Raw genomic sequence first — 15,185 nt, 5'->3', positions numbered from 1 at the left:
TGAGAACTTTCTGTGCCCCTCTGCCTTTGAGTTCCACTTCTACCTATCTATCCAGGTGATAACTCCCTGGGAGAGGACTCCTGCCTATGAACATTATTTGTCCACAAATGCTAAGCCTCACTCACTCTGCTCCATCCGCACTGGCCTGCCTCAATTTCAAGCCCTCCAACACATGCATGTCTTCTTTCCTTGGATCTTCAGACATGCTGGTCACTCTATCCAGAAAGAATCCTTCCCCACACACTTCCCTCATAGGTCTAATTCCTCTCTCACATCTTTTGTTAAACATTACTCACTCAAAGAAGCCTTTCCTTGCCCTACACATTAGTCAAGTCTTCCCAGTGCATGCTCTTGTTGTGTATTTTCCTTCACAGCACTTATTTCAAAAGGGTGGAAAGGATTATTTATGTAATTATGTGTTTGAGGCCTGGGACACCTATGCCTGTCTCATTCATCACTAGGTCTAGCATAGTATCTGACACATAGCAGGTACTCAGTACACATATCTGCTTACTGATTTATTCAATGAAAGAAGAGCCAATAAAATTAAACTGTTTCTCTTTTTGGAGGCAATTATTATAACACATGCATTTTTCTTTGTAGTTCAATCATATATGACGACTCATTGATTTTTAAAATTATTTATTAACATTTTACTTGGTAAAAATTTCAAACCTACAAAGAAGTTTCAAGAATACAGACAGTACACAGAACACCCTAATACTCTGTGTCTGGATTCACCTATTTTAACTAATCTATTTGATGTTTACACTTCATGCACTAAGAACCAGCTATGAGGGTTGATTTTGGTTTCTTTTCAAAATGATGATGTGCACACCAAACACATGGGAATAAACAGATTACTCAGAGACATTAAGGGAAAATATTACTATATCTGAGTCTTGGGATCTCAAAACTCTGGAATTTGAAATGTGAAAATACTATGTTTGAAAGAACTGAATATGTATTTAATTCACAAAGTTCTGCATCCAAAGATGTCCCATAAGTAATGTATAAACAACAATGCTGTTCTAAATATTTTATTCCAAAAGTCACAATCAGAAACGGAAGATACAAGTTGATATAGGTTACCTTTACTCAGAGCATGAAGCATTACTGCACAAAAGGAAATGGCAAAGCCCACTTACCCGTACTTTGCAAGCTCATCCTGTCTTTCAGGAGCACATCTCCAAGAATTTGTCGATAAAATATCAACAAGTGAATGGAACACATACTTCCAATTAATATTTCTGGAAGTAGACTATTAAAGAAGAAAAAAATGTATTCATTAGACAATCCAACCTACAATGTTTTTTGATGTATATTACTTTAATAAATGGTCCCAAATTCTGCTTCATTACTGGAACACATATTTAACAATTTAAAGAAAAATTTATACTAAAAGTAGGTCACATTAAATTTCAGATAATTTTTTGTATTTGTTTACACTTTCAAGTCTCAACTCTGTATTACCATTTTTGTGCTTTCATTTTAGCATATACACCTATGTTAAATGTCAGATAAAAAAGAGAAAGCACCAATTATATGTTTTGGATAAAAAAGGACTAGTCAGCTACAAGCTTTAACAAAGGCATGTGGCTGCCACGCCTGATTTGATGACTGCAGAGGAAATACAAATTCGGGCTGTTCACAGTACTGGGTGGAACATAGGAGGGTGTGACAGACCTGGAATAAGTCCTGACTTTGTCACTTCCTAGCTATGTGACTTTAAATTAATTAATCTCCTTGTGCTTTGGTTTCCTTAATTATTGGATACAAACAGTAATACTTGCATTTCAGAAATTTACTAAAAGGATTAAAATGAAGTGTGGGGCAGGCATGGTGACTCACACCTGTAATCCCAAAACTTCGGGAGGCTGAGATGGTGAATCACTTGAGGTCAGGAGTTTGAGACCAGCTTGGTCAACATGGTAAAACCACATTTCTACTGAAAATACAAAAATTAGCCAAATGTGGTGGTGGGCACCTGTAATCTCAGCTACTCAGAGGCTAAGGCAGAAGAATCCCTTGAGCCTGGGAGGTGGAGGTTGCAGTGAGCTGAGATCAGGCCACTGCACTCCAGCCTGGGTGACAGAGCAAGACTCTGTCTCAAAAAAATGAAACAAAACAAAACAACAACAACAACAACAAAAATGAAGTAAGTACGGAGTACTTAATGTAATGTCTGGTATATAGTAAGAAGTAGAAAACAAAAAATAATTCAATATTGACGTTAAGTTGGTATTGGTTTAAACTAGATTGCTATAACCTTAGGATGTTATATGTAATACCAAGTTAAGTTGGTATTAGCTTAAAATATATCATTAAAACTTTAGGATGTTATATGTAATACCATGGTAACCACAAAGGAAATATCTATAGAATATTTTCAAATGGAAATGAAAAGAGAATCAAAATTTGTCACTATGAAAAATCAAACACAAAGAAAATCAGTGAGGAAGGAAATTAAGAACCAAAAAAAAAAAAGCATAAGAAAAGCAAAAAATAAGTAATAAAATGGCAAAAGTAAGTCCTTTTCTATTAGTAATCACTTTAAATCTAAACAAATTAGGCTCCTCAATTGAAAGATATAGATGGGCAGAATGCATTAAAAAAAACAACATTTAGTTATATGCTATGTATAAGGACTCACTTTAGACTTAGGACACTCATGGGTAGAAAAGAAAAGAATACAAAAAAATATATTCCATATAAATAGCAACCAAAAGAAAACATGTTTAGCCATACTGATATCAAACAAAATAGACTTCAAGACAAAAAATGTTACAAGAGACAGAGAAAGATATTGTATAATCATAAAAGAGTCCATTCAGAATATGTAACAGTTATAAACATATATGCACCAAACATCAGAGCTCCTAAATATATGAATCAAAGACTGAAAGAATTGAAGGGAGAAATATATAGATCTATAATAATAGAGAAGATTTCAATATCCTACTTTCGATAAGGTATAGGACAACCAAACAAAAGATCAATAACACTGTAGACTGGATCTAGCAGACATATACAAAACACTCTACCCAGCAACAGCAGAATATACATTTTCAAAAGTGCACATGAGATATTCTTCAGGAAAGACTGTATGTTGAGTGACAAAATAAGTCTTAATAAATTTAAAAAGATTGAAATCATACAAAGTATCTTTTTTCAATCATAATGAAACAAAACAAGAAATCAAAATCAATAAAAACTGGAAAACACGCAAATATGTGGAAATTAACACACTCAAACAACCAATGGCTCAAAGAAGAAATCTCAGGAGAAACTAGAAAATATCTTGAGAAATGAAAATGAAACCAAAACATATCAAAACTCATAAGATACAGTGAAAACAGTCCTAGGAGGGAAATTTATAGCTATAAATACTTCATTAAAAAAGAAGGAAGAGCTCAAGTCAACAACCCAACTTTATACCCTAAGAAACTAGAAAAGAAGAACAAAACTAGCAGAAGGAAAAAAATAATAAAGATTAGAGAGGGACAAAATAAAAAATAGAAAACAATAGAGAAAATCAATGAAAGCAAGAGTCTGTTCTTCAAAAAGATGAACAAAATTGACAAACCTTCAGTGAGAATGACTAAGGAAAAAAGACTCAACTAAAATCAGAAATGAAAGAGGGGATATTACTACTGATTTTATAGAAATAAAAAATGTGTAAGAGCATACTATAAATAGTTCTATGCCAACAAGTTAGATAGCATAAATGAAATAGCCAAATTTCTAGAAACACACAACCTATTAAGGCTGAATCACAAAGAAATAGAAAATCTCAATAACAAGTAAGGAGATTGAATCAGTAATCAAAAAAATCTCCTGATAAAGAAAAGCCCAGCATCAGATGGTTTCACTGGAGAATTCTAACAAACATTTAAAGAAGAATTAACACCAATTTTCCTCAAACTATTCCAAGAAATTGAAGAGACGAAAACACTATCAAACTCATTATAAGGTCAGAATTACCCTGGTACCAAAGCCAACAATACTATAAGAGGAAAAAAAAAAAAAAGCTAAAGCCCAATATCCCTGAATATTGATGCAAAATCCTCAACAAAATGCTAGCAAAGTGAATTCAACAGCACATTAAAAAGCTTATATATCATGACCAAGTCAAATTTATTTGTGGAACACAAGGATGGCTCAACATCCAAAAATCAACCAACATAATGTGCTATATTAACAGAATTTAGGGGAAAACCCCACATTATTTTCTCAACCGATGCTGAAAAACCACAAAACTCAACATCCTTTCATGATAAAAACACTCAACAAACTAGGAATAGAAAGGAACTACTTCAACATAATAAAGGCCATATATGAAAAGCCCACAGCTAACATCACATACTCAATGGTGAAACAATGAAAGCTTTTCCTCTAACATAAGGAATAAGACAAGGATCCTGCTCCTGCTGCTATTACTCAACATAGTAATGGAAATATTTTTCTAAAAAAGGAGAAATATCTCTGTTCACAGACAAAATGATGTAGAATATATGTAGAAAAAGATTCCATGAAATATTCCATGAAAAAGACTTTCAGAATAAATGACTTTACCAAAGTTTCAGAATACAAAATCAACATGCAAAAATCATTGCATTTCTATACACTAACAATAAACAATTTGAAAAGGAAACTAAGAAAACAATTTACAATAGCATCAAAAAAGTCAGAAATTTAAAAATAGAAAATTTGAGTATTTAGATTTCAAAATAAACTGGAAACATGAAAAGTGAGCTCTTTAAGACTCTCACACATGACACATAGTAAATACTTACTGGGAATATATTAAACACAAGATTTAACCCTTTAAAGTAGTCAAGAAAATATCTTAGATCATTCTAAATAAATATTTTCTAAATACTATTTTTAGAAATATATAAACTCTGTCATAAAGCATGAAGAAGGACCATATAGAAGATCTCAAAAAACCTTACAAGTGATATGTTGTCTTCTATCAAAAAGGAAGATGTCTTTTGGCTGAGAAAAACCATCAAAGATTTAAAAAGAGAACTTACTGTTTGTAAATTAATCCTTTATCTTAATTTCTAAGATGAGATTTTTAAAAGGGGAAATTATCACAGAGGTAATATTCAGGCTTCCAGCCTATTGGAAGAGAACAGAATGAATGTGACCACTGTGCTGAGGTAAAAGCAATGGATTCCATGGGCAATTAGTTTCATGGCATTAAATAAGTATCCTTGACCACTCTTTAAACCCTGAATTTCTAGAAACATCCAAAAATAAAATATAGGTTCTCTTAGTACAGTTATATTGATACACAGCATTTGATACACAAAGTCAGAAACTGTCTTTTTCAAATTGTCTTTTTCCAACCTGGCTAAATTCTGTAAAGACCGGATGCAGGGGACCATTTCAGCTGCCTGAATGCCAATATATGCTTCCTCAGGGATCAGGCTGTGACTCCTGGGATCAGGGATCAGGTTGTTCTGGGACCATGGATATATTCATGAGCAGGGACAGAACCTTAGTTCATGAACAACATGTTCATGTTCTGCCCATTGGCCCATGGTCCCATTGTGCAGTGTTTCAGCTGCATGCCCAAATTCAGGGCTTATGATGAAGAACAGCCATTGATTTTGCCAAGGAAAGGGGTAGGGACTTCCTTTCTTCTGTTCAGCCCTCTCCTTGTAGACCTGCCTGCTCCGCCTGGCAGGCATTGTTCCACCCAGTGTGGGCACTCCTTTCCTTCTGGCACCTTCCCACAACATGAACCAATGCTGCTTGCCCTTTATTATTTTTTTTTAGAGAAAGCATCTGATTTTCCCAAACTCAAGAAGAATAGAAAGTTCTGGGTTGCTGAAGGTTAGCTGAGTTAAGTAAGTAAAAATACACTTCAGTAAAAATGAATTCACATGTAGACCAACAAACTCTGGTGGCAGAGTGCAATGAACACAATGAATGGGCCTCAAGCAACTAATGTTAATACCTTATTTATTTTAGCAACAATGTAATAAAAGTAAAAGAGAAAAAAAAGATGGAATGCATCAAAAAAGCAAAGGATAATGAATTTATAGTAAATTTACACACACAGATGCACACACACACACACAGAAACACATGCAACCTACTTCTACAGACCAGGGTTTCTTCATATTCAGAACTCATGCACTGGGAATCTGAAGTCAAATTCAGGACTTTCCCTTCTCAGGGGATTATACACATGCTTTTGGTCAAATTACATCAAGTTAAACCCCTTTGGAAAACAGCTCTAAAAGACAAATCTTGGTGAAACTGAAGCATCTATTTGCTCTCTTTTTCTTATGTTGACAAGGTCACCATGATCATAACCAACTCTACAAAACAAGACTGCCAAGTCCTATAAGCAGGACTCCGGTGCCACTGGTCTGCACCAAATAATTCATATTTTCACAGGATTCCTGATATCCAAAGGATACACATGTGTAGCACTGCAGGCTGAATCAGAGGGCAATATAGAGCCAACCAGCAAGGGCACTGGGTAAAAATGGGCACAAATACAAACTCTAACTAGGCTTTCTGGCCTTGGCCTTGTCTACACTGTCTTATGTCTTTTGGCATAAACAAAGGTGAAGTTTGCATAAACAAAGGTGAAGTTTGTAAAGAAGCAAGGATGAGGATAGAAGCGGAGTGTGCCTTTGAAGGGAAGGAGGAGAAGGACTGTTGGTGTCATTACCTGTCTTGTTCTCTCACCCACTGAAGGTGGCAGGTCAGGGGAGGAGAGGATGCTGAAATGAATCAGTCCTGCGTCAGTCTGCACCTCCAGGGTGCAGAGGCTCAGAGAGTGATGTCCAAAAGGGCCCAGGCTGGTGCCTAGCTTCTTACCTTGAACTCACAGCACAGCCCTCCCACTATGGCCCCCAGCCCTGCTTCAAGGCCCAGGGCCTCTGGTTTCACTGTCCATGACCTGGTTTCTGTTCAAGTCAGCCTGTGTCTGGAGTTGCAAGAGTAGTGTGTCCCAACTCACATTTGAGATTCCCAGGAGTTTATGGTTTGGGGTCATGCAAAGTGGAGAGGCAATTTCAAGCCAGCACTCAAGTCTCTGGAAGAGCACACACCAAGACAAGGCAGAGGGAAGCCAGGGACAGGTGGAGGCTGTGCAGAGGCCCTGAGGAGTATACTTTTACACTAGCAGGGAGAATTTTGCTTTGAAATTATTTCACAAACATTTTTTGGGTGCCTATTGTGTGCTGTAATGAAACAAATGCCTCAGTCCTGAGGTATGGAGGACAAGGACACAGGACCTTTAAGAACTCAGCATATACATTAGCATTCACTGCTTAAGAAGAAGAGGCTGCCTTGCTAACCTCTGTACCACATGGTCCAATTTGATCTTGATATCATACAAAATATCTGAAAACCAGTATTTGGGGGCCAAAGAAACACTATGAAGGGCTGTACTTGAAAGACATGCATGGGAGTGCTTCGGGACTCTTGGAGGCTTATCAACAGGAGTAGTGGGGAGGCCAAAGATGCAGGAAGAATGAGGCCAAACAGGATTTGGCTTTTCTTTCACAAAGACTACTACTGTGCTGCTTTCTTTCTTATCTTGAAAAAATAACAATTTTCCAAGCAAAGACTGGCCAAAATAGAGAATTTACAGGCTCTATGAACATCCAAGGGGGAAAAAGCTAAGAGAGTAAATAATACCCATGAACACATTATTAATGGCTATTGAAAGATTGAACTGTTAACACTATAATTATAAAATAAATTTCAGTAGTAGAGATAAGAACAAGGGATATTTAAGCTAAGACTATGATCTGGAATGAGAAAAACCATTCAGAGGGGTATGCTAAGTCTTCCTTTACCTACTTACTTCTTAATAACCTGTGAGCAATGAGCAGGTCATGGTGGGAGAGTTCAGCTGCCACAGTCTCTGTCCCATGCCATGCTCTTCCTCCCACCTCTTGTCCTCTTGTGCCCTCTGCGGAGCTCCTTTCCTCCATATCTACTCAATCCTTCAAAGCAACTTCAAATCTTCATTTTCAACTACACATCTTCATTTGAACAAATTTTATGACATGGCACCATCTACTTGGCTTTATATTTATATTTATCTATATATAAGAAGATTATAGTAGTAAATAATTATAGCTAACACTATTGTGTTAGTTACTATGTGGCACACAATATAAACACTGGCTAAGTGTTTTATATGTTTTCTTTCCATTAAACCTCATTACAGCTTTATGGGGTTGATATTATTATTATTATGTCCATTTTAAATATGTAGACATTACGACCCTGACAGAGATGTCAAATGGCTTGTCTAAGAGGGTACTGAGGGAAAAACTGATAGATCTGAGATTTTACTGGTGTACAAGCTCCCTGAGGAAAATGTAAATTTAAAACACCATGACAAACCACTACTCTCATTTACTAGAAGGGACAAAACAGAAAAACTGCTCATATCAAGTACTATCAAGAATATGGAGTAATTGGAACTCTCATACATCACTAATGAGAATGCAAAGAGGTACAGTCATTTTGGAAACAGTTTGGTAGTTTCTTATAAAGTTAAACTCCATATGACCCAGCAATCTCGCTCCTAGGTATTTATACCCATGAGAGATGAAGACATATATCCACATGCAGAAAATTTGTACGCAAATGTTTCAAGTAGCTTTATTTTTAATTTCCCAAACCTAGAAACAACCTGAATGCCCATCAATTTGTAAATGAATAAACACATTGTAGTATATCTATCAAATGGAATTCAGATGCTCCTCAACTTATGGTGGGTTATGTCCCCAGAAACCCATCATAAATGGAAAATATCGTAAGTTGAAAACGCATTTAATATACCTAGCCTCTTTTTTTTTTTTGAGTCAGGGTCTCACTCTGTTGCCCAGGCTGGAGTTCAACGATGTCATCATGGCTCACTGAAGCCTCAACCTCTTGGGCTCAAGCAATCCTCCCACCTAAGCCTCCTAAGTAGCTGGGACTACAGGTGTGTGTCACCACATCCAGCTAATTTTTTTTGGGGGGGTGGGGTAGAAATGGGGTCTTGCCATGTTGTCCAGGCTGGTCTTGAACTCCTGGCCTGAAGCGATTTTACCACCTTGGCCTCCCAAAGTGCTCCAATTATAGGTGTGAGCCACTACGTCTTGCCTACAACTGGCCTATTGAACATCATAGCATAGGCCAGCCTACCTTAAACATACTCATAACATATTAACCTACAAATGAGCAAAATCATATAATACAAAGCCTATTTTATAATAAAGTATAAATATCTCATGTAATTTATTGAATCTGTACTGAAGTATACTGTCTACTGAATGGGTTTTGCTTTTGCAACATGGTAAAATTGAAAAATCTTGAGTAAGTCAGGAACTGTTTGTACTATTCGGAACAAAAGGAACTACTGACACAAGCAATGGCATGGGTAAGTCTCAGCTGCACTACGCTAAGTGAAAGAAGCCAGACTCAAAAGGCTCCCTACTGTTATGATTCCATTTGTATGACATTCTGGACAAAGCAAAACTGCTAGGAAGGAAAAACAGGTGTGACTGCCTGAGGCTGGGGCTAGGGAGCCGACTACAAAGGGTCATGAGATAACTTTTTAAAGTGAGGGAAATACTCTTTATCTTGATTGTAGTGGTAATCACATGATGTATACATTTTTCAAAATGCAAAGAACTATAAACTAAAAAGAATACATTTTACTGCATGTCAATTATATCTCAATAAACTTGATATTAAAAGAAAGTTCCCTGAGGGTAGAATCAGGCATTGGTAAGCCCCATTTAGTCAAGTCTTCTATTTACTAGTTAGATCAAATGACAGATTTGGTTAGAAGAGCTAACTAGTAAGTAGAAGAGTAAGCTAATTTCAGCTTTATTACCCATTTCCCTACCTACCTTTGGCAGAAGAATTAAAGAGAACAAAAATATTATAACAAAAGATGACCAAATAGGAGGAGAAGCCAAAAGCAGAGATGGTCTCCAAGTGCTGAATGATCCCAAGTTCACTGGACAGGTAAAAGCAGGTACCAACCTTAGTGCATTTCTTGATCTTCTGTTCAAAGATCTCAGTTTTACTAGAAGTTGCGGCTGCCTTCTCATTGTCATCATCTGGTAGAAAACACAGCCGTGTGCTTTTAAGAAAAATCAAAACTAAGTCACAAAACTTTAAATAATTGAGACAATGAGTATAATAAAACAAATATTTTATGAAAATATACCAACGAGTAGTACTGAATTAAATGAAAGGCAAGAGTCACCCACATACCCTAAATGAGCTGACAGACCTCTCTAAGGGCACAGGATTGTTTGCTAAATCTGATGAATTACAGCATTATTGCTGCCAGATTACAAAGGAAAACAGCATGTCTGACTCCAGATAGAACCAACTGCATCACACACCCTGAACTCCTTTCTGTTCAAGAAGGCAGGACTGGCATTGTGGGGCAGCAGAGGTGGTGTGTGTCCAGAATCACCAAACAAATGGGGTGGCTGAGGAGTGGAAACAGAATTCCAAATCTGTCAGACTCTGAGCCCCATAAGGCAATGACAGTATCTGTCCTGCTCTTCATTCTCCCATTTTCTAGCACAGTGCCTGGTTAATGAACATAGTAAAAGATGCTTAGTATTTCTAGAGGGCAATTTGGCATGCACATTACTGTTTCAAATGTCTGCATCCTTTGACCTAGCAATAGGCACCCTCTGTATTAGCCTATTCTACTGCTTCTGTACTGAGGAAGGAGACCCTTAATGCTCTTCAGCCTTCTGCATTGCATCTCAAAAGGAGAAGCTAGAAGTCAGCCAGAAGGGGGACTAGTTGGTGCTGCCAGCCAGGGTAAAAATAAGACCCCTACTGATTACCACAATCTCTCCTATAGATCGAAGGCATGGTATGGAGGAATCTTTCCGGAAGGCATTGTTTTTACCTAAACAAGATCAAACCCCCACATAAGCCACATACCCGACACCTATTTCATGAACCAAGGCCCTTTCACATGTAATTTTTAAAGCTGTAAACCTAAGACCCATTCACATGTAATTTCTAAAGCAGTAAACACAAGACCCTTTCACGTATAATTTCTAGAGTTGTGAGTCTTTATAAGGACAGAGATTTTTCTTTGTTAGACCAGCTTGGCTATTAGGCAGCTATGGTGCCTTGCTGCCAGCCGAAATAAATCATCCCTTCCCTCCTAGCTCAGTGTCTGAGAGGTCTGTTCCTCGCTGCGGTTCCTGCTTTAGTATCAGTCACAAGTATCAGTTCAGTGGTCAATGAAAAGGAACTAATGCAGGGTCCTCATTCTTCATGATTTCTTAACATCTCATATGTGTTACCAAGAAAATAAGTACTTAAAATGATTAAAATTTTACTATCAAATGACATATTTTCAAAAGTGTGAATCCAAGTGAAAAATGCTATGCTTATTATTAGAGTGTAGCTACCTCTCAGTTGCATCTTCTATTTGTTTAATCTTTTTTTCCTTTCTTTTTTGAGATGGAGTCTCACCCTGTCTGTCACCCAGGCTGGAGTACAATGGGGCGATCTTGGCTCACTGCAACCTCGGCCTCACGGGCTCAAGCGATTCTCCTGCCTCGGCCTCCCGAGTAGCTGGGACTACAGGAACACACCACCACGCTCAGCTAATTTTTGTATTTTCAGTGGAGATGGGCTTTCACCATATTGGTCAGGCTGGTCTTGAACTCCTGACCTCCTGATCCACCTGCCTCAGCCTCCCAAAGTGCTGGGATTACAGGTATGAGCCACTGCACCTGGACTATTTGTTTAATCTTTAAGGAAAGGAAGACAACACATGGGAACCGTACCTCTTCTGGATACTGAAGGGTCCACGTCAACACCTTTTTCATAAGGAGTACCACTATTCAAGAAGAGCTCATAAGTTCTATAAAAGAATAACATTCGATGACAGATACATGCTGTGGCCATTTAGAAAACACTGGAATCAGTAGTTAAATATTCTTTAGCACAAATACACTCATAGACATTTCATTTATGGCTCATTGGTAAGTGAAAATAATAATTGTTGAACTCTCCGTGAGGTACCACCTGGGCAAATAAACAGTCTTTCTTTCCTAATTATAAGCTGCAGAAAATACATTTCTTCCATGAAAATGAGAAAAATTATCTTTCCTAACTTTACCCTGTAGAAAATACATTTTTCCTTGAAAATGAGAAAAATTAATTCAAGTCATTAAAGTGTTCAGATTTTAATGACTTATGTTAATGACAAGTGATTGTTTTTTAATATATTTTTCATATGTGTTGAATCATTATTTGAAATACAACCATTAGGAACTTATATTATTTTTAAAATATAAAACGTAGATTGTTATAAAAAGTTTGAATGGCAAAGAAATGATAAGTAAAAAGTGAAAAATTCCTCCCCATGCCTTCTTCTCTAGTTTGATTAATCTCCTGCCCTATCTTTTCTATGCAAATGCAAACAAATATATAAACATGGTGAATTTCAAAACTAACACATGCTTCAAAACTAACATACTACATGCTTTTCTTCTGAAGTCACATACTAAGTGTAGAAAGAAGGTAAAAGAGCCCTTTAATTACACTGCACCACCTCAATTCTGTTCCTCAGAGGCAATTTCTGGCAACAGATTACCTAGACCCACCCACAGAGGCTAATAAATAGTTTTGCTTTGTTTATTTTTCCTTTTTTGAGACAGAGTCTCGCTCTGTCACCCAGGCTAGAGTGCAATGGCATGAAAACTGCTCACTGCAGCTTCGACCTCTAGGATTCAACCAATCCTCCCAGCTCAGCCTCTGGAGTAGCTGGGATTACAGGCATCATGCTTGGCTAATTTTTTTGTTTTTTTTTGTAGAGATGGCATCTCACCATGTTGCCCAGGCTGGTCTCGAACTCCTGGGTTCAGGTGATCCTCCTGCCAAGGCCTCCCAAAGTGCTAAAATTACAGGAATTGTGAACCACCTCACCTGGCCCACAAATAGTTTTTAATGAACAAAAGTGGGGTCAAAGTATTCAAAATATTCTGTAACTTTTTCCATATACTAGTACACAGAAAATGTGTTTGTATTAATACACAGAGTTCTACCTCATTTAAAAAAATAGCTGTGACTTCACTTTCAGAAAGATGGAATAGATATACTATTCCTTATTTCTTCCACTAAGCACAACTAAAAACCCTGAGCATATTAAAAGACAAAAACAAAAAAGCAAAAAACAATCACAAGAAACTTGGCACCCAGGGTAATGCAGTGGTCCCTCCCCACCCACTGGGATGATATCAAAGGACTTGTAGACTCAAGACTTCTACGTCTGCCCAGTGGCAAGAAGGCCATGTAAGGAGCATTATCTAAATTAATCCTCACAAGCCCTTGGAGTAAGAATTATTACAATCCTCCAGATTAAAAATAGGTGAAATTCAGACTTGGAGATGTTAAGAAATCTACCTACAATTACATGGGTAGAGCTGGGACTGGAGCCCAGAATTTTATAATCCAAATTTGGGATCTTAATCACCATCCTACTGCCTGCCTATTTGTGTCCCTTCTTGAATTTCTTATTTATATCCTAGATTTAGATCTTTCTTTTCCTCCATGTTAAAATTTGAATTATATTTTTCTTATTAATTTTTGAGAGCTCTTTTTATATTAGGGATAATGATCTTCTAACTCTTCTATATATATTGCAATATTTACTTCCAGTCTGCCTTTTGATCTTAAAGTTTAAATCATTTACCATGGTTGCCACTATGATTTCAATGTCCCACCTACAGAAGGAGGGTAGAGACTCACAGAGGACCTCAGGACTCTGGACTTAGCTTTCTCACTCTTTGAAGACAACTAGACTCTGTTTTCAGCATGGTGAAATGTGTTAAAACCATAGGAAATTACTGAAGGAATATTCTCAGCAGACAGCTAGTACAAACATCTTTTAAAATACCTCTTCTCTAGGGGTCATTTTTTCCTCATTAGGATGAGAATGTGCATGCTAAACAACACTAAAATCAACATAAAAAGCCCTTCCAAAAGTTATGTGCATGCTCACAAAACAAACGAGGTAACTAGAGTCTAAAAAATGAATTTCTACAGAAGTATGCATTCGTTAGGAATATATAGCCAACTTACTTTGCTGGAATAGGAACTCCGCTGGCATCAAAAAGTTTAAGAAATACCCAGCCACAACTTAACTCTCCTCTTTCACCAGTTGACTAGGAAATAAGACAAGTATATGAAACTTAATGTCTGAACTAGTCAAATTTATAAGCACATACCAAGTACTTTTAAAGGAACAAAATTAGTATTCGCCTTTAGAACTAAAAAGTTCTTCACAAGAAAGTAAAATGAAACATAGTAGAGTTCCATTTTGCCTGCAGGTCAGATATTAAAGGTAGTATATCAAGAGGCAATCATATTTTCTCAAAATTGTTCTCGAAAATCCCTTAAACCAATGATGTGGCAACTGTTGCCATTGTCTCTTGACCGATGTAAGCATTTTGTGGAGTGATATCAAATCACATCAGTACTACATAGGATTATGAACCTTAATTTCACTGACAGATATAATGCAGATATTAATCATTCACGGGGCTTTCTGCTTAGAATTTTACCCCCATGTCAATTGCTAGAGACCCCCAAGGCTTGCTTGGGGTCCTGCTCCTTTCCCCAGTCCGACCCCCTCCACAACACGTATGGATGAATTTGCTTTAAACAAATGAATGGACAGTGTAATACCATTAATGTAACATCTCTGGCAGGCTCTCTGGGTTACCATGAGGTCAAGTATATATACTACACCTCTCAAGCTATTATTAGTATGTGGAAACATTTAATTAGTAGCACAGAGCCCAACCCACTGGTTCATTCGTTTCTATGACATAAGTTAACTGAAATTTCTGGTGCTTGCTTTATAAAAATCGCTACTCTGCCAAGTACCTTAATTAGAACCCTCAGTTACAAGGCTATGTGTATTTTTCCCTTGGAGGCCAGAGGTGAACCAGGATGCTGAGATGCCAGTAAGCATCTTTTATCACTTTCTGCAAAGTCCCATCCTTTTTGAATTTTTATTCTTCAAAATCACTGGAGTTCACTCAAGCTATAAATGTGAATAAATATTCTTTTATTTTAAATGCTATGAAAAAAATCAGCACACACAAAATTAGAATCACTGGCATTCTCATTCCTCAAGGGATTATAATTCTATTACA

General features: G+C 37.0%; 1 protein-coding gene and 1 long non-coding RNA gene across 7 annotated transcripts in view; both read right to left on the bottom strand.

The window, feature by feature from the left end:
* Nucleotides 1-15,185, bottom strand: part of LOC135272940 (uncharacterized) — a 151,564-nt gene that overhangs the window by 78,993 nt on the left and 57,386 nt on the right. The gene's annotated exons all lie outside the window — the stretch shown is intronic.
* LOC135272935 (nephrocystin-1-like) overlaps nt 1-15,185 on the bottom strand; it is a 76,710-nt gene that overhangs the window by 9,413 nt on the left and 52,112 nt on the right. For all 6 annotated transcript variants that reach the window (XM_064371672.1, XM_064371674.1, XM_064371673.1 and 3 more), the window contains 4 exons: nt 14,107-14,189; nt 11,808-11,884; nt 10,021-10,120; nt 1,149-1,261 (listed from right to left, as the gene is read on the bottom strand). In XM_064371672.1, coding sequence (XP_064227742.1) covers nt 1,149-1,261; nt 10,021-10,120; nt 11,808-11,884; nt 14,107-14,189 — 373 coding nt within the window. The remainder of the gene's footprint in view (nt 1-1,148; nt 1,262-10,020; nt 10,121-11,807; nt 11,885-14,106; nt 14,190-15,185) is intronic.

Source organism: Aotus nancymaae, unplaced genomic scaffold, assembly GCF_030222135.1.
Source record: "Aotus nancymaae isolate 86718 unplaced genomic scaffold, 86718_ANA_hifiasm-v0.15.2.pri h1tg000155l, whole genome shotgun sequence".
NCBI classification, from domain to species: domain Eukaryota; kingdom Metazoa; phylum Chordata; class Mammalia; order Primates; family Aotidae; genus Aotus; species Aotus nancymaae.
Note: the sequence above shows the minus strand (reverse complement) of the source record. Positions and strands in the feature narration are given on the sequence as shown.